Source organism: Neolamprologus brichardi, chromosome 20, assembly GCF_056152115.1.
Source record: "Neolamprologus brichardi isolate AB-2024 chromosome 20, ASM5615211v1, whole genome shotgun sequence".
In the NCBI taxonomy this organism is placed as follows: Eukaryota; Metazoa; Chordata; class Actinopteri; order Cichliformes; family Cichlidae; genus Neolamprologus; species Neolamprologus brichardi.
The window spans coordinates 4,573,392-4,592,171 of NC_142123.1; the positions used below are offsets into that span (position 1 = coordinate 4,573,392).

Sequence of the window (18,780 nt, forward strand, 5' to 3'; positions counted from 1 at the left end):
GTGCGTTTTCTTCTTGTTAGTGTCACGCATTGAACAAGCGCGCTCAGTCAGCAAACAGTTAGCATCCAACACCAACTGGTGAGTTTATCGGAGCTTTAATTTATCAGCGTCCTGCAGTTTGTTATCATTCTAGCGTGTGCGCTAATTTTCAGGTCCACACAGAGACGCTAGATCTAAACTATATGTCTGATTTTTAAAGGAGGCGATGTGCCGAGCGCTCCTCACAGCATCTTCTTCTCTCGGAGAAAAAAGGGAGCACTCGGTCCCCGAAGGCCCTGTCATTTATGGGACGCCCAACAGGAGAACGGTGTTCCCAACACAACCTCACGCAGCAGATGTTTGCCCCGGTACAATCTGTACAAACGTCGCATTGAATTCATTGCCATGTCGTCAGCTCAGCAGCCAGAACCTCGGGGATGAGTGTGATTATAAATACTTAGGTTGAAACACTAATTAAACCAGCAGCGAACTACAGGAGCCCGGTCCAGTTGGCAGCAGCTGTCGGCGGTGTGACAGAACAGCTTCCGTGTTTGGTAAATGATATAACTTGTTTAGGCAGTGAAATCGCTGCCGGCTGATGGAAGCTCAACCAGCACGTATTGATGTTCTTTTAACAGACCACAGGCAATTTAGCGCAGCTGAGTGTAGGCAAAATCTTTTTTCAGCCTAATAGACGGAGCCCAGAGAGCCAGAGCTCCCTGTGTAATTGAGTTCTTTGGTAGGCTTCATGTTGTGAGTTTTTTTAGGGGAGGGGAGACTAGCTTATCAGCAGAACACGGAGGATCGACCCTCCAGCAAAAAAGGCACTGTTGCCATCCAATCTGCTTTCACTGGCCAAATCGCTTACAGCAGGAAAAACACGAGTGCTGATTCTTCAGCATGTGCATCCCTGACCTGTGAAAGCAGAGCTTATTCAGTCATTCTCCGGCAGAAAGGCGCTGCGCAGCAGGGAACGGCTGTCTATTTAGCCGCCTTTCACATGCACCCCGCTCCACCAGCCAAGATCTTTTCACTATTCAGTCTTTCTTCGTTTTTGAGGCATCGCTGTGGTGTAGGTGTGTTTTTGAATTCATCACATACTGTACACGTGCCTAGTAGCTTCAATATTTGGGCTTGTAATTTAGTTTCACACAACACAAACACAAATAAATGATGTAAGGAGGGAAAGTGTAGTTTGGTAACTCTAAGCAGTAATAGATTTTATTCCACCTGACATAACGATGTTTTATTTATTATTGGAAATTTGTAAATCCAGAACTAGACTCTGGTGTCACTGGCTGCATATAATATAAAAAGTTTGGAAGCGCACATTTCTGTCATCTTTTCCAGCAACTTTAATAAAAATCCTGATAATTTCTAAAATAAACTTTCACTGAAACATATTAAATGGGACGCACAAACCCACTCCTGGCCTTCTGAAGCACATACACGTTCATAAAGTTACGCCCTCCAGTTACATTCATGGTGAGGATGATGGCGAAGTCGCGCACGCTCCAGACGATTCACTGTGCAGCCTGACATGGGCGACGGAGGAGTTGGGAGTCCACAGGTCGAGCTCATGTATAATTAAGCCCTGGCTTGATTTAGCTCAGAAATACTTCCCCTTTCACCTTACTGAAGTGAAGCAGGAAGCAGTCCTCCCTGCTCTGACTGCAGGCTGTGGAGGAAGCAGGAGTAGCGCAGGTTCATGCTGCACTAATGGTTGTTTACACAACTCGCTGTCAGCCACCAGGACCTAGAAATCACACGCTCCCAGCCCTCTCTGCTCCCCGACCGCCTTAAATTTTTAGCAGAGATTTTTATTTGCTGTGAGATTTTCAGGACTGGTTTGTGGTTGGGATTCAGTGTTGATTGTCCATTGTTCTCCGCTGCTGGCTTTCTTTTTTTTCTTCTTATATTCCTCCCTCTCGACTCTTCTCGGCACTCAGCCCTCCCCCTCCTCGGCTCTCCCCTGTTCTCTCCTCCTTCCCCTGCTCTTGCCAATAACGGCCTTAACCGTTTGGCTTCATGTCAAAGCAGAGGCCTTTTGTGGCTCTGTCACAAATCTGCCAGGAAAAACAGAAACCATCTGTTCAGGCCTGGGCCTGAGAGGAGACGAGGGTGTAAATACACGAGTTTAGCCCTCGCCCTCAGCTCTACCCGTGTACATACGACCACCGAGCTCACCCTCAACCAGCGCTCCCACCCGCAATTACACTGTAGCCTAAAGTGGTTAACCCTTTTCAGTCACAATCTGGCCTCAGGAGGCATTTTCCTAATTTCGTCACCTGCTAACCTCTGTTAGCAGCTGTTTGTGAGAATAGCATTACAGTAAGGTTAAAATACAAAAGTCACGCATCTCTATATGCATGCTTTATGAACTCGAACTGCAAGTATTTAATTTAAAGCGATAGCACAATAATCACTATGAACATATTTTTTTAGATAACTGCACATCTTTATGTAGATGACCATTTTAAGTGGCAGTAACTGGAACGGAAGGCCTGAGCGCCCTGATATGAGGGTAAGCCCTTCCCTTGCTGGATAATCCACCGGCCAGAAAGCTCCTGCAGATGGAAGCAGCCTAAAAGGCCTAATAATACTGAGCTTATGTTGTCACTATCTCATGTTCGGCAAAGCGGCAGCAGCACACTCTGTGCCGCTCTGCAGCGATTTAGTGGACTAGGGAGAAAATTATGCTGCAGAAGCCTTGGGACTATGTAAATTTGTCTTTCAGCTGTTTTAGATGCAGGTTTGTTTAGTTGTTTCTTTTATGGACGTGTTAATTTCATGAAGGGAGGGGGAAAAGACATGGCATCAGTAGGTAAAACACAAACCTGCTTCCACAACGGCCAAACGGGGAGAATAAACTGCGAGGTAACTGGAGTTAAATTGTTGCTGCGGGCATGTGGCAGCATGATAAAGTGGCTCTGATGCAGAAAAGTGTTTAGTCGGTGTGAGAGACGGGACTTGCACAACTTCAGAGGACCCAAATCTGTCAGTCTCACTGTGACACAAATGCATTGCACAAAACTTCTCTCACGTGCAGCATGTTCACATCGGGCTGTTTCTCTGCACAACACGTTCACTGTGCTCACAGTCCTTCCTTTATCAGTGCGACTGCACTCCACAGTTATTACAGCTTTATGATTTTGAACGAGCTTTTATTATTATTTTTATTTTGTTGTGATTTTTTTGCTTTGGATTCAGTCTTGTTTCAGTTAGTTTTCAGTGCAGGTTTGCTCATTTCAGTTTGAAGCGAGATTTAGGAAAGTCACCACAGATATAATTAAAAAAACAGGAGATTTTGAAAGCAGTTGAGTCTTAATTGACATGTATATCAAAGCCTCATACGGCAAGTTTTGGCAAAAAAATTTTTTACCGAACACTAAAATTAAGGATATTTTCTCTATATTTTTATTTTACTTTGAATTAGGTTCACAAACATCTATTTTTTTTAAAATTAATTTTAGTTACCTGCAATCTAGTTTTAGTTAACCATGCTATACTTGCTGCATTCAAATTTAAAATCTGTGTATATTACAGATATTATTATACTTGCAGACATTTCCACTGCATCATATTTGAATTTGCTGAGCTGTGCTTCTTGTTTTCCTATTTTTTATTTACATCTGGCTGCACCAGCTCATCACCACACCTGTTAATTCCCATTCAAAAGCCCAAGTTAATGTTTTCATTAGCCCCTGCCTAATGTAATGGTACTTGACACAGCGTAAGTGATGGAGAGGCAGGGTGACCTTTCCTTGTGTCTGCCAAGCTGTTGCTGAGGCCGTGTACTTGTCAACCCGCAGCGAGGAGGCAGAGAGGCACTGCTGAGAACAGTCATTAAGCACAGAGCAAAGCCAGCGCTCGGCACCACTCGACACTTTTGATCTGCACATTTCAATTAGATTTCACATCAGGATGCCCGCCTTCTTTCAGTTAGCACCTGCGCCCTTCCCCTTCCCAACTGGCCGGCAGGTTGAAGTGGGAGGCGCACAAGAAAGGCCACAAAGTTCTGTCGCCGACTGAAACGGCAGCAGCATAATGTAGCTTTTAGGTGATAATATAATCAGTATCCATGTGCTTTTTTATCTTAAAGCCCAATGCGTGTGGAATCCATCCACCGATCCAGATAAACTGCTGCCGAAGCCTCCACCAGCTTGTGGGGTTTTCCGCTGGAGCAGTGGTTTTCCTGGTGTAGTGCCTTAATTTACCCTGAAATGTGAGGAGGTTTCATTGAGCTCAGACACTCTCAGTAAATGTTTCCAGCACTGCTTTGCCTGATAAGGTGGAGTCCTGCAGGCTCTGGTAGATATGAATTTCCCCTAAGAGTTACATTGTATGTGTACGTGTGCTACAGTTCACTGGCTTTATTTTCTGCTTTTGTTCAAGTGGGGGGGGGCTTTTCTTAGCCATTTCGTCAAATCACTTCCTCCTTTTTCATGTTTCGCTACATTTTGATAGACGATATCAGGCTGTTGCTGAAAAGCTGTTAATGCATTTCAGAGAGCAACGGACTGACTAATTAATGTCAAGTTTCTCGGCTGAAGCAGAGAAGGAAAACAATCAATAGCCATTAAACCCTGGGAGCTTTGTTGAACAGCGGTTTAACAGACCTCAGACAGTGGCTGGGTGCCCTCGGGGCTTTTGAGATTACAGGTGACTTACTGCTCACCCTGCGAACACACACTGCACCTTTTGTAAATTTGTTATAGAGTCAGTGGAAGATGACTAACAAGTGAGAGTTCACAGCGAAGGCAGAAAAGGCGAAGCTTTACAGGAAACTACATAATTGCCACCGACTCCTGTTGCCAATTTTTAGGGCTTGTGTTTCACGAGTGTGGCAGGAAAGCTGCAGTTAATATGCACAGGCTGCCTCAGCAAAGTGCTTTCTGATCCATGATTGCATGTGTTAATGTTTCAGTTGGGTATTGATTTCCTGACGGCCTTTTGTACGCTGGATTTATCCGCCCCGCTCGCTGGCAAGCGCACCCCTCCGAATGTTTGATTAAAGTTCAATTGACTCTTCCAGTGAAGGGGCGAGGAGCCATTTCACTCCCTATTTGTAGCGCCAAAGCTCTGCCTGACATGTTCTTTTGTTCCCATTCAACCTCCTGCCACCCAGGCAGCCACCATTGCACTGATCCTAATATCCCTGCATTCAGTGAGTCTCCTGGCCTAATCCTGGGACAGACAGGGCCGCAGCACAAACATGCCCAGCCAGCTACAAATCCTGGCATGGACTGACCCGCTCCATGGCCTTTCACTGTGAAACGCAGCACCCGCTGCTAATGTGTATCCTCCACAGATTTCATTCCACCTAACTGCAGATATTTCACCTCTTTGCAATCAAAAGTGAATCCTCCCCCTTATCACAGACGCTCGTTTGCGTTCCTAAGATGTCGCTGCCCGTTTTAACGGCGCCTGTTTATCGTCTTCTTTCAGGGAGAGCTGATTACCTTCTACTACTACTGGAAGAAGACTCCCGAGGCGGCCAGTTGTCGAGCCCACCGCCGACACCGTCGTCAGCCCGTCTTCCGCCGCATCAAGACACGGACCGCCTCAACTCCCGTCAACACTCCTTCACGCCCGCCGTCGAGCGAGTTCTGTACGTAGCTTTGAGCTCGTGGTGGCAGCTGGGAGGAGAGGGGACGGCCCGGCCTGACATATACTCGTTGGTTGGTAAAGAGATGTATGTGACGTATCTTTCTCCTTCCTTCTTCTCTCTAGTGGACCTCAGCTCAGCCAGTGAAGATGACTTTGACAGTGAAGACAGCGAACAGGAGCTAAAAGGCTACGCCTGCCGCCACTGCTTCACGACCAGTAAGATGCCACATCTCTTTTTCGTGTGCACGCCCGTCATACGGACTTGCTTGGCTATTCCTGTCCTGTCTTGGGATCAGTGTGAGCCCACCCAACACAGCACTGTGTGACAGATGGGCATCAGAGTATGTCAGGACTAATTTGATCAAATCAGACACGAACCCACAGCTCGTTCACTCTCTCCACCTCATTATCCTTCCCCCTCTTTGCACACAGCTGGCTCCCATCTGAACACGCTGACGTTTCTGCCATCCAAGCAGGGTGGCTAATAACTTGGCTTTATAGTGTTAACCCATCAAGCTCTTATTAGTAGATTACTGGGAGTTTAAATGGGGTATAAAACAGGGGACAGATTAGACATTGATTTAGCGCCTGTAGTACGAACATTTTTCTTCTGTTAAATATTGAAAGGAGAAATTATTTTAAGGCGGTGCCTGTATTCCTCAGTATTACTGCAGGTTGTCAGATGATTTCTGTGTGATGTTTGTGCCTCTCTGCTTGTGTGACGGTGTTATTTCACAACTGTAAATGGCTTTCCTCAGCCTCCAAGGACTGGCACCACGGGGGCCGCGAGAACATCTTGCTGTGCACCGACTGCCGCATTCACTTCAAGAAGTACGGTGAGCTGCCCCCCATCGAGAAGCCCGTGGACCCTCCGCCATTTATGTTCAAACCTGTCAAAGAGGAAGAGGATGGACTCAGCGGGAAGCATAGCATGAGGACCCGACGGAACCGAGGCTCGGTGCGCCAGCTATCCTTCTATTTTCACTTTTAGGAACCATACCTTGAGATTTATCCCTGGAGCAATCCAGACCCAGATTACAAAGAAATAAGCTCATAATCTCAAACCAAATGTTTATTTTATTCTAAATTTTCCTTCGTTCAAACTACAGATGTCGACGCTACGTAGTGGTCGTAAGAAGCAGACAGCCAGTCCCGATGGCCGAGCCTCACCCACCAACGAGGATTTGCGCTCTAGCGGACGTACTTCACCCAGCGCAGCCAGCACTGACAGCACCGACAGCAAGACGGACTCCATGAAGAAGCCGAGCAAAGTAAGTGCAGCAGAGAGTCGTCGACACCTCGTTTTTCATTGCACGCACCTCTAATCTATACTTTCTGTGTCTCTGCTGCTTTTGCTCCACAGAAGATTAAAGAAGAAGCTCCTTCACCTATGAAGAGTGCCAAACGGCAACGGGAGAAAGGAGCTTCAGACACAGAGGAGCCCGAGAGGGCCAACGCCAAAAAGTCCAAGACACAAGTGAGTCTGCAATCATTGCTTGTGTCATCTCTATGTGTTACGGGGAGGTTGTGTAGTCGGTGTGCTGATGCGCTTCCTTTCTTCTCTGTCCCCACAGGAGCTGAGTCGGCCAGACTCGCCTTCAGAATGCGAGGGAGAAGGAGAGGGAGAGGGCGAGAGCTCTGATGGGCGGAGCATCAACGAGGAGCTCAGTAGTGATCCTAAAGACATTGATCAGGACAACCGGAGCTCCTCGCCGAGCATCCCGAGCCCCCGTGACAATGAGAGCGACTCGGACTCCTCTGCCCAACAGCAGCAGCTCCTGCAGAGCCAGCACCCTCCAGTCATCCAGTGTCAACCGGGCACCTCGGCCGCCTCTTCGGCGCCCCCTCCACCCACAACCTCAGCCCCCTCACTGCCTCCGCAGGTTTCCCCTGCTGCAGCCTCCAGCTCTCTACCTCCCCAGCCTCTGCCCCAGGCAAGCCCAATGTCTCTAATCCAGTCAGGAGCATCCCTGCACCCTCAAAGGCTTCCCTCTCCACACTCACCTATGACTCAGGCTCCGCCTCCTGGCCCCCCAGTTCCACCTCAGTCATTACCCAGCCCGCATCACGGACCCATGCCTCCCATGCCTCACCCGTTGCAGCCGGGCCCCTCACACATGGCTCACCCTCACTCCATCACCCCACAGGGATTCCCTGTGGGTCCGTCTCAGGTCCCGCCCCCGCCGGTCTCTGGCCAATCACAACAGAGGGCTCACACGCCTCCTTCTCAGTCCCAGCCATCTTCTCAGAGCGGCGCCCAGCCTCCCAGAGAGCAGCCCTTGCCCCCCGCACCAATATCTATGCCTCACATCAAGCCCCCGCCAACTACACCCATCCCTCAGATACCCAACCCACAGTCTCACAAACACCCGCCCCACGTATCGGCACCTCCGTTCCCTCAGATGCCTTCAAACCTGCCTCCGCCTCCTGCCCTCAAGCCTCTCAGCTCTTTATCCAACCATCATCCTCCATCAGCACATCCGCCTCCCCTCCAGCTCATGCCTCAAGGCCAGCAGCTTCAGCCTCCCCCAGCCCAGCCTCCAGTTCTCACCCAGTCACAGAGCCTCCCACCGTCAGCCAGCCACCAACCTCCTCCAGCTCCTCCTCTGCCACCCTCCGCAGCAGCCTCGCATCCCAGCGGGCCACCTCAGCAACCTTTCTCATCTCATCCTTTCAGTACAGTTCTACCTCCAACCGCCCCTCCCCCATCATCATCAAACTCTATGCCTGGCTTGCAGCCTCCTTCTTCTTTGGCTCCATCCTCTTCCATCTCCATGCCACTTCCTGCCTCTGTCACCTGTGCTGGCCCGGGCACAGCGGTCCCACCCATGCACATCAAAGAGGAGCCTTTGGACGAGTCGGAAGAGCCGGAGAGCCCACCACCCCCGCAGAGAAGCCCCTCCCCGGAGCCTACAGTCGTCAATACGCCCAGCCATGCCAGCCAATCAGCACGGTACGTCTGCCAACAGCCTGCGCAAACAACAGAACATCAAACATCTGTAAAAGAGAAAAACATACACCTGCACAGGTGGCTGTTTATCAGTAGTCTGCCTGTTCTCTTATCAGGGGATGCTGATTAGCTCTCCAACAAAGAGTCGCCCTCAGGTTTTAAGTCTTTAATGTAGGCAACAAATCAAATGTCCTCTGCAAAACAGGCATCCAAGGCCACAATTAGCCTCGAGCTCTGAGTAGCTGATGGTTCGGAATGATCAGAGATGGAAAACAGGGAGATTAATTACAGTGAGATGGAAGTGTATGAAGCATCCGAATATGAGTACGTGTTGCTGCCTCCCGCTTAAGTGACTCTCAGACTGCCAATGAATAGCAATGAGGAGTTTATTATAGGCTCAGCGTGGCAGGAAGAGTGAATGCTGAGGGAGTTTGTTTGCTTTTAAAGCATGGACTAATGCAAGCTAATACCAGCTGTGCTTTCATCATTTATCCTGCCATTCAGTACACAAAATTTAACATGGATATGATGATCGAACCTTCTTTTATCTGTTTTTTTTTCTCTCCAAACGAATGTCAGTTTATGAACGACATTATTTTAGCGTTTTTATTTTTGTGTCTGTGTTTCTACAGTTTCTACAAGCACTTGGACCGGGGGTACAACTCGTGTGCTCGGACCGATTACTACTTCACACCCCTGGCTTCATCTAAACTGGCCAAGAAGAGAGAGGAAGCTCTGGAGAAAGCCAAACGGGAAGCAGAGCAGAAAGCCAGGGAGGAAAAAGAGAGAGAGAGGGAAAGGGAAAAGGAGCGAGAAAGAGAGCGGGAACGAGAAAAGGAAGCTGAGAGAGCCGCGGTGAGTGGTGTAATCGTTCTTTTACTTTTATGTTTCGCACTGGTTTTGTTTGAAAAAGATAAAAGAAAAACTAAGCGTGATGTTCCTCTCCTCGCAGAAAGCCTCCAGTTCATCTCACGAAGGCCGAATGAGCGAACCTCAGATGGCCGGCCCCGCCCACATGCGTCCACCCTTCGACGGTCCCCCCACTACTATTGCAGCTGTGCCTCCCTACATTGGCCCCGACACACCCGCCCTACGCACCCTCAGCGAGTATGCCCGGCCCCACGTCATGTCGCCCACCAATCGAAACCACCCGTTCTTTGTGTCACTCAACCCCGCAGACCCGCTGCTAGCTTATCACATGCCCAGCTTATACAACGCCGACCCCGCCATGAGGGAGCGTGAGCTTCGAGAGCGGGAGATGCGCGAGAGGGAGATTCGCGAGAGGGAGCTGAGGGAAAGGATGAAACCTGGTTTTGAGGTCAAGCCTCCAGAGATGGACACACTCCATCCTTCCACAAATCCCATGGAACACTTTGCTCGCCACGGGGCCATCACGTTGCCCCCCATGGCCGGCCCTCACCCTTTCGCCTCCTTTCATCCCAGCCTGAACCCATTAGAGCGTGAGCGGCTAGCCCTCGCGGGGCCCCAGCTGCGCCCAGAAATGAGCTACCCAGAGAGGCTGGCAGCAGAGAGACTCCATGCAGAGAGGATGGCAACAGTGGCCAATGACCCCATCGCTCGTCTGCAGATGTTCAATGTCACGCCGCACCACCACCAGCACTCGCATATTCACTCCCATCTTCACCTCCACCAGCAAGATCCCTTACACCAAGGTAAACGAAAGCCCTGCTTAGTTCATAAATGCATGACAGTGAAATTAAAAACTGAATTTAGAAGCTTTAATTACAGATGACAACTTAAGAATGAACAGATACTTTATTTAATTAAATGTTTGAAGACCAAAAGTAGAGCCCTGAGTCACTCCACAGGTCAATTTAACCTGTTATCACTCTGAAATACATATATATATTGTATTTTTGGTTATGTAGTATTAATTACTACATTTTGATTAAACATAACAGATGCCAGACTGCTTTTTGAGTTCAGGAAGCATGTTGCTGTTTGAAATGTTGCCATTTATCTGCACTTATTCTGATGTTGTTTAAAAGGAGATGTTTTGACAAAGTTGTTGCAGTGAAATGAACAAATGATATATTGTATTAAGTATCAAAGTGAGCATATCTGTCATGGCATTGTATCATTTAGATATGTATATATTTATATATATAATATGTACTGCACTAATTTGTTACTTCGCTCATTAAAGACTGAACAAAGGGACTTGTGATCAGTGTCACTGTAATATAGTTACACTGACAGACTGGATGACAGGAAGTCATATCTTCCTTAAGTTACTGACAGAGCCAACAGATTTTTTACAATGGATAAATATAGTAACATAGAATCAACCTTGAGGAGTAACGTTACATTAAGCTGAGTATCATTAATGTCTGTAGCATGCTGTGTGATGCTTGTAATGAGTGTACCCTGAACCTAAGACTCTGACACCCAGAAGGTGGTGGTGAATGTCTTGTGTGTCCTCCAGGTTCCGGCGCCCATCCGCTGGCAGTAGATCCCCTGGCCGGACCTCACCTGGCACGCTTCCCTTACCCACCCGGCGCCATCCCCAACCCTCTCCTGGGCCAGCCGCCGCACGAACACGAGATGCTGCGACACCCAGTTTTTGGTAGGCTGTCAGCCAGTGTTGATTCTCCTTACCAGCAATAACGCATCACATCTATCAGTCTGAGCTTCTATCAGTCTGAGCCTGATCACATTTTCTGTGTCGGGTCTTCCTCCAGGTACTCCATACCCACGGGACCTACCAGCAGGTATTCCACCAACTATGTCGGCGGCCCACCAGCTGCAGGCCATGCACGCCCAGTCGGCCGAGCTCCAGAGGCTAGCCATGGAGCAGCAGTGGCTGCACGGGCACCATCACATGCACGGAGGACCACTGCCTGGCCAGGAGGACTACTACAGGTAGTTTATCCTAATTATTGTCGTAGTCCGGCTTTCTGAGCATGCTTGATTATGTTTTTTTGTTTTTAATTTTAAAACATTGCTCTTCTGTCCTTTCAGTCGACTGAAGAAGGAGAGCGACAAGCAGCTGTAACGAGCCGAGGGAGGCGGCGACTGACAGGTGCAGGACACAGGAAGTTGTTACAGAGCAGTCTCAAAGAGGCTCTTCAGGATCCTCTGAACACTTTCAGTTTTGACGAACAGAAAAAGCCAAGTGAATCGTCTGAGATTTCTCCTGAGGTTTTTGTTTTCGTTCATGTCGAGGACCTTTTTTTCTTTTCTTTTCTTTTAATTATTATTTTCCAAGACATTGACTTTCTTTGGTATATAGCCAGTAGTGACAACATCCTCAAGACTCCTGCATGACAAGCTTCCCTGATGTTTTTTTTTTTTTGTAGGTGCTAGAACAAGACACTGTGCTTATTACAAAACAAACAAACAAACAAAAAAAAAAAAGAAAAAGCCGAGACCGGTCAGACCATTTATGGAAAAATAACAAGTGCTATCTTAAATTCAACATTTATTTTAATACATTGTTGGAGGTTTTTCATAATTTTAAGAAAAGCTACAGCATGGCGTTTTTGAGTCTGTAAATAGTATATATAAACATATAATTATTATTATAATTATTATTATTACTAGGTGTGGACTCCAAACCAAGTCGTTTCAACCTCCAGTTATAATTGTTTCAAAGCATTATCCCTTGTTTCAGAGGGGAGCACCATGGCATTATACGAGCAGTTTCTGAGAGTTACGGTTGCGTTGTGACGTTCCTCTGACATCACTGTGTTTAGATTTAGCCACACATGCACTATGTAAACCATCAGCCCGTCACGCCAACCACATCCATTCATCGCCTTCCACGCTCGGCCGGTCGAACTCGGCGTGCGGACTTTTAACGATGGGGGGAGCACTTGAAGAAGTGACACCGTGGTCGCTGACGCTAATGTGGAGTGCACACTGAGGATGGAGGGAAGATATTAAAACAAAAGAAGAAGTTTGCACTGAAGGAGCGTCCTCGAGCTCAGCTGATTTTATCCATTTTGATTGAAATTACTATTTAAGAGCCAAATGAATCCTCTACTTTTAGGATTTCTTTTTAAAGGATATGTGGTCACCTGAAACATCGGCTGAATGAAAGAAATTTGGGGGGGAAATCGCTTTGAATTTTTTTTAAACAGTGTTCACTGTAACAGGAGCCTGACAGGACTGTTTTTGTTGTGTGAATGAGTGGCTGTGAGTCTGTTCTAGTTTGTCTTCTAAATGTCCCCCCCCTTATTTTCTTTCCTTTTCTTTCCCCCGTCCCGTCATCAGTGTTTGTTGCAGGGCTCAAATCCGACTGAGCCATCCTCCACCTAGGCTGTAATAATGTTCACTGTGACACTAGAGGGGGGCCTGCCGACACTTGACCTCCAGGAGGTGTAAGGTCGATGATGTTTGTGCGTGCCTGTGTGTGTGTGTGTGTGTGTATTTTTTTTGTACGCCTTGGTTCCTTAGGGATACACATGGCCTTCTGAGGCCTCAGAGGTGGTGTTTGTTTCTGCCACTGACTGTTACATGTAGTGTTGGCCCGTCATTACCAGTGCACACGAGCCCACGTTTTCCTTTCTGTAGCCCACGACACAAATTCTGCAGTTATTCCATGCACTAAGACTGTTTGACCGTCACGGACGATTTTATTTGATTTTATAATTGTATAATTTTATTTTAACTAATCAAAGAAACTGTACTTGCATTTAAAAGCGACCATATCGTCCTATGGAGCACTATCATTTAGCACACTCGCGTCTCTGAAGCTCTGACAACAGCCTGTCCACTCTTGTCTTTCCATCGCCCACCAATTTACCCCTCGCCCCGCCATGTCTCCTCACAACCTACTCTTCTTCACCATCCTCATCATCTCCTCCTGACGATCCCTCACCTCCTACTCCCTCTTTTTTGTGTCTCCGAAGCCTTTGATGTTAAGTGTTGTCAATGGTTTAGCTTCTTGTTTCAAAGCGGCAATAGCAGAATGTAAATTCTGACTGCTAAGATTTATATATATACTGGTATCTTGAAGCTTATTGTATATATGAGTAGTCACCATGGGATGACACAATGTAAACAAAAAAGTAGAAATAATAAGAAAAATTGTGAGTCCTGTGTTCTCTCCATTTGAGTATTTTGTAATTTTTTTGAAAAATTTGTGGAATTAAAATAAACAACTACGTTACACCACAAGACCGCCTCATCTTTTTTTCTTCTTCACGCCTTCTTTTTCCGTCTGCACGTTGTAGGTTTATTTATTTCTTTATGTTTCTGGAAGCGAAGCGCTAAATCCAAGCGGGAAAGAGACAGTAATCCTGTTTTAAGGGTAAACTATTTGGATTATTGCTCAGAAAGAAAGCAGGAAGTGCTCTTAATTCCTCTTGTTTTTGTTTTTGTGTGTGTGTGTTATTGAAATGTAATTCTGCAGCTGAGCAGACGGGATTGTTGCCGGGTCTGTTTCTACATTTGCTCCTGAATAAAGGATTTTTTCTTCTTCTTGACAAGCTTTGAAAAAAAAAAAAAGGATCCCTGCTTCTTACATTTCTTCACCCTTCCGTTTTCTCAGCTTCACAAATACTGAGCTTTAATAGATCACCTCAGCAGCAGGTAGTGAATCTCGGAGCTGAATATTGCACTGCTTTGGTATAATAACATCAAAGCCGGGCTAAGCCAGAAGGAACACCTACTCAGGCTCAGATGCCTTGCTATCAGCGGGGCAGGGCTGTCATTTCATCCTGTGTGTGGGGAGTGATAGACCGGCAATCTGTGATGGTGTGCCGCAGCGACTGGTGTCATTTTGAGAGGGAGCTATTATTCTACCGCTGCTCTCTGAAATGATGCCCTGTCCTCGGGAAAATCGAGGTTCCTTGGATGCCGTATCCCCGGGCTGTCATGTGAGGAGGTGCTGCTTGTTGTTGTTGCCGGCTCGCCTCACCTCCCCATAAAACACAAGACGTCAGAGCCGAGCGGCACTGGCTGGTTGAATTATTCATCCCCCCCTCCTCCTCCCTCTCCTCTTCCTCCTCCACACCGGCGATGGAGCGACTGTGACTTGTGTCAGCTCAAATCCTTCTCATAATGCTGTGTGTACCCCTCAGGCAGGCAGAGAAGGGGGATACGCGGTCTTGAAACATTTTTGCTCTTTCACTCTGAGCAGCAATATGTCTTGTGCTGTTCTCGCGCTGTTCTGTCTGTTGCAGCAGGTCGTGGACACAGAGCCTCCTCATCTCCACCGTCCTGCTGTCTTTTTCTTTCGCTCCACTGGGCCTGCCTGCTGCAGAGTGTGATGCTCGGCAGCGGAGACGAGCCTCCGCGCCATTAGAGCGTTCAGTCGGAAGGTAGCTGGGTTCATTCTTCCGGGTAGCTTTGCAGCAGCCCTGAAGCTGAGCAGGACCCTGTTTATCTCCAAATGAGCTGTGGTGACATAACAAAAAAACCCTTACAGCTCCGCTCCTGCTTTTATCCCTCATCCACTATCTGGAATACATAGACAGGAGACATGATACTGTATATTTTCTCTGTCTGCTATCCAGCCAAGTGCCATCACTCTCTTTAGTTTTATGTGCATGTTCCAGAAGTTCCTCATTCACATTTGGGCCACCGTTCAGTCATTTCAAAAACAGGCAACCTGTAGTTAGGATAAAAAATAAATAAAGCCTCGATAAATTGAGCACAGCTGTAGGAATTTGATGCATGCAAATGATAATTAAACCCATCTAAAATGCAAATGAGGTAATCTCCAACAGACATATGTGTAATTTATTTTCAGTCCTGCATTTTGGAACTAGCTGAATGTTTATGTGGATGGCACGGCCGTCGTTTTACGGGAAAAGGTTAAAGCGAGGTTTTATGATAAAACTCTGCAGCAGAAACTTCTGTCTCTGCTGCAAAGCTGATGTGAGGGGAGGAAAAAAGAGACTGATTTTTATAAAGTCCCTTTTTTAACGTACCTTTGTTACAGTTTTTATTATTTAATAAAAAAAAAACAGCTGACTATTGTTGATTATGGGAGTCTGTTTTTATTTGAAACAAATGGTTGGATGTGCAGCTCGGTGGTCTGGTGGGTAACTCTGGTTAACCTCATCATCAAGGAGGTCCACCGTCCGGCTGGGGCCTTCCTGTGTGGAGCTCCCTGTGGGTGCTCTGGCTTCCTCCTGTGGTGCATACATGCTTGTTAGGTTAATTAGTGATTCTAAATGAGGTGTGAATGTGAGCCTGAGTGGTCGTCTGTTGGCCCTGTGATGGACTGGCGTTCTGTCCGTGGCGTACCCCGCTCCTCACCCTATGACAGCTGGGACAAGCGCCAGCCCCAATGTGACTCCGAAAGGGGTGGATAGTTTCATAATAATCCCAAAGTTTAGAGGTTCGGGGGAAATCAGAACTCTGACTGGATGAGAATATCTCGCTGCCTGAAGCCGAAAACCTCTTTGGCTGCTTCAATGGCTGGTTTTTGGGTTTTTTTGGACTGTTGTGATGCTAAATAATGAAATGCTATCCAACTAATTTTGATGTATCTTTTCCTAATGGAAGCCCAATGTTGCTCCTGCAAGCTGTGAAACCATCGGTGAACTCTTTCACTATCAGGACTACAACCTGGAGCTCATAGATGAGGTCGATCACGTTGCAGCTCCTTTTTTTCCTGCTATGATTTTGATAAAAGGTGTTTTTTGAACACTGATCCTGATCCAAGTGTCAAATGACTTTGACTGCACTTGCTATTTTGTCCCTGTCTAAACACCAGTGTGAGATATATCTATGTTTTATTTAACACTAAATGTGCTAAAGTACAGGGTTCGAAGAGATAGAAAGGTGTTACTGTGCATACATGGTCTGCCTCTAAAGAAAACCTTGACCGTGTTAACTGGCAGCACTCAATGGAATAATCAATACTCAGAACAATGGCAAAGTTTAAGGAACTCCGTGAAGATCTAAAAAGGAAAATTGTAGATTTAGAGCAGATTCCACGATCATCAGTATATACAAGTCCAAATTATTCAGATTTGTCAGCACATTGGTTCTTTTTCCATACTTCCGTAAACTGTCACCCTCAGACGGGAGGAAATTTGTTAGGATGTTAAAGATCACCTCAGGAATCACCAAGGATGAATCCTGCCATGAACTGGAAAAGACCAGCGTCACTGTCCACAGTGAAGCCAACTGTATATCTGCTGACCAAGAAACAAGTTGCTGCACCAAAATCAACACCTTCAAGTTGGACTGAAATTTGCAGCTGTCTACATAGAAAAGCCAAATGCCTTCTGGAGGCAAATTTGAGCTATTCTGAGGTATGTTTGGAGGTGTGAAGGTGAGGCGTGCCAGCTGTCAAGCATGGTGGTGGTAGCACCATGATTTGGGGCCGTTTTAATCAAAAGTAACATTTTAAATCCAAAACGTCTTCACATTTCCGACACACTGGGAAACAATCAGGGTGTTTCCTCCACCGCTGCTTCAGACTTCTATAGCTCGCCTTTTTTTTTTTTTTTTTTGTGCAACTTTGCTGCAGTTACTTTCCACATTAAAAATTCATACGACCCTCTCATAACAAGCCCGTGTTGCTTGTTAGGTCCACTCAGAGCAGCATATAATTTATGATAAGAACAAAGGAGCTGTTCTGCACCATCCCAGGAGGATCCTGCAGGCCTGCATACCACAGCATGATAACCCCTGTCTTTTGTTAAGAGCTCGCTGCCATTTCGACCAACTTTAACGTTCGCTCGCCGTGCGTGCGTGCGTTTATCTTCGAGTATCTGTTTGCGTCGCTGCCTGCTGTGTGTTTGAGGCTCAGGCTGGAGCTCCCATGCTTCTAATGATATCCTGCTCTCACATTTGTGTCATAGCCGATCTGGATTCCCCCTTGTCTGCACCAGCGGATCAACCCACTGGCCCGGTTTGTGCATTCCTCACTCGCCCCCAACACACACACACAAACGCCCTCAGCAGGCCTCTCCGCTGACGCCTACCACAAACCTCACACAGACTGCCTCTCCTTCTCCCACACTCGTTCTCCCTTCTGTCTCTATTGTCTTGAGTTTTATTTCAAGGGAGCAGCCTGCAGCCAAAGTCGTAGGAACTCTTTGCTCAATAAAGCGTGCCAGGTTCGGGTCCTTGTTGGCAGGAGAGAGACAATGTTAAGCTCACACGCTAGACTTCCAGGCTCCTCTTTATTGTGTTGTCATAAAGCATGCAGCTGGCACATACTTAACGTTCAGTGGGACTCGGGGCTGCCACAGCACACCGAGCCTCGGGTATTGCCCTTCCAGCCGTCCCCGTGCATGTTTCTTACTGTGGCGTCTGTACACTGTCAGAGTCGCAGAGACATGACATTTCAGCTCCTTCAGAGCAAAGCATTTCACGTCGCCGTACACCCAGTGGAAAACCTGAGAAAATAAGAGCCCTGCCGAGACTGCAGTCTACCAAAAAATGTCCTCTACTGTCATCTCAGACTAGTGGGACAGTGCAGGGGATATTGGTTCTTCTGGCAGTGCACTCTGTCAAATTTATTTTTCAGATGAAAATAAAGACTTCAGGCTGTGATCTGATTTACTTCTCCTCTGCTTAAAGGGCACAGAAACCCAGAGTGAATTTAAGACACAGCCTGCATACTGCCATGTGGCTAACCCGAACCCTTTTAATGGGTTTCGAACAGAGAACTCAAAAACAGATTCGTTTTAGTGCAGCATTTGTAAATAAATTATTTTAGTCCTTAAGCCAGAAAGTGCAATAAACCTGAACTGCTTTGATTCTGTGCAGGAGCAGCAGGTTAGTACATCAGTGCTTCTTGATGAACTGATTCTGCTGTTGTTGCCGGGTTTGTAACGCGTCCCTGCAGCCTCATCTTTGACATAAATACAGCAGTGTAATGTGCAGACACACATTTATGCTACTAAGCAACAAACACAGATTACAGCTGGGGGAGGACGACAAAGCTATCTTATATTCACTGTGCAAAACTCTTAAGCCACCCATTAGTTTTTATATTTCACAAGAAAAATTGGACATGCACTCATTTTTTGTACTGTTACTATGGAAGAACAGCAAATAAGGCAAAAACAAAGTCTTGACAATCCTAACTTTCTTGCACCGTCTCAATAATATTGATGTCTGGGCTCTGGGGGGGGGGCCAATCCAGGTATGCTTTTACTGCATTATGCATTGTGCTTGGGATCATTTTTATGCTAAAAAATGCATCCCAAACCACAACAGAGCCTCCTCTGTGTTTTATCGATGGCTGTAGAAGAAATTTACACTCCATCAGACCTGTTGCTGCTGATTTTCAGTCCAGTTCTTGTGTA

At 46.9% G+C, this 18,780-nt stretch overlaps 1 protein-coding gene across 9 annotated transcripts in view; it reads left to right on the top strand.

The window, feature by feature from the left end:
- Positions 1-13,675, top strand: part of rerea (arginine-glutamic acid dipeptide (RE) repeats a) — a 129,047-nt gene extending 115,372 nt beyond the window's left edge. For 6 of the 9 annotated variants that reach the window (XM_087834322.1, XM_087834325.1, XM_087834323.1 and 3 more), the window contains 11 exons: positions 5,428-5,590; positions 5,713-5,805; positions 6,348-6,547; positions 6,699-6,860; positions 6,953-7,066; positions 7,164-8,542; positions 9,172-9,394; positions 9,492-10,212; positions 10,956-11,126; positions 11,242-11,422; positions 11,522-13,675. In XM_087834322.1, the coding sequence (XP_087690448.1) occupies positions 5,428-5,590; positions 5,713-5,805; positions 6,348-6,547; positions 6,699-6,860; positions 6,953-7,066; positions 7,164-8,542; positions 9,172-9,394; positions 9,492-10,212; positions 10,956-11,126; positions 11,242-11,422; positions 11,522-11,555 (3,441 nt within the window). In that variant the 3' untranslated portion in view covers positions 11,556-13,675. Of the gene's footprint in view, positions 1-5,427; positions 5,591-5,712; positions 5,806-6,347; positions 6,548-6,698; positions 6,861-6,952; positions 7,067-7,163; positions 8,543-9,171; positions 9,395-9,491; positions 10,213-10,955; positions 11,127-11,241; positions 11,427-11,521 lie in introns of those variants that run through there. The other 3 variants (XM_087834327.1, XM_087834331.1, XM_087834328.1) reach the window with 2 other exon arrangements.
- The last annotated feature ends 5,105 nt before the right edge of the window (positions 13,676-18,780 follow it).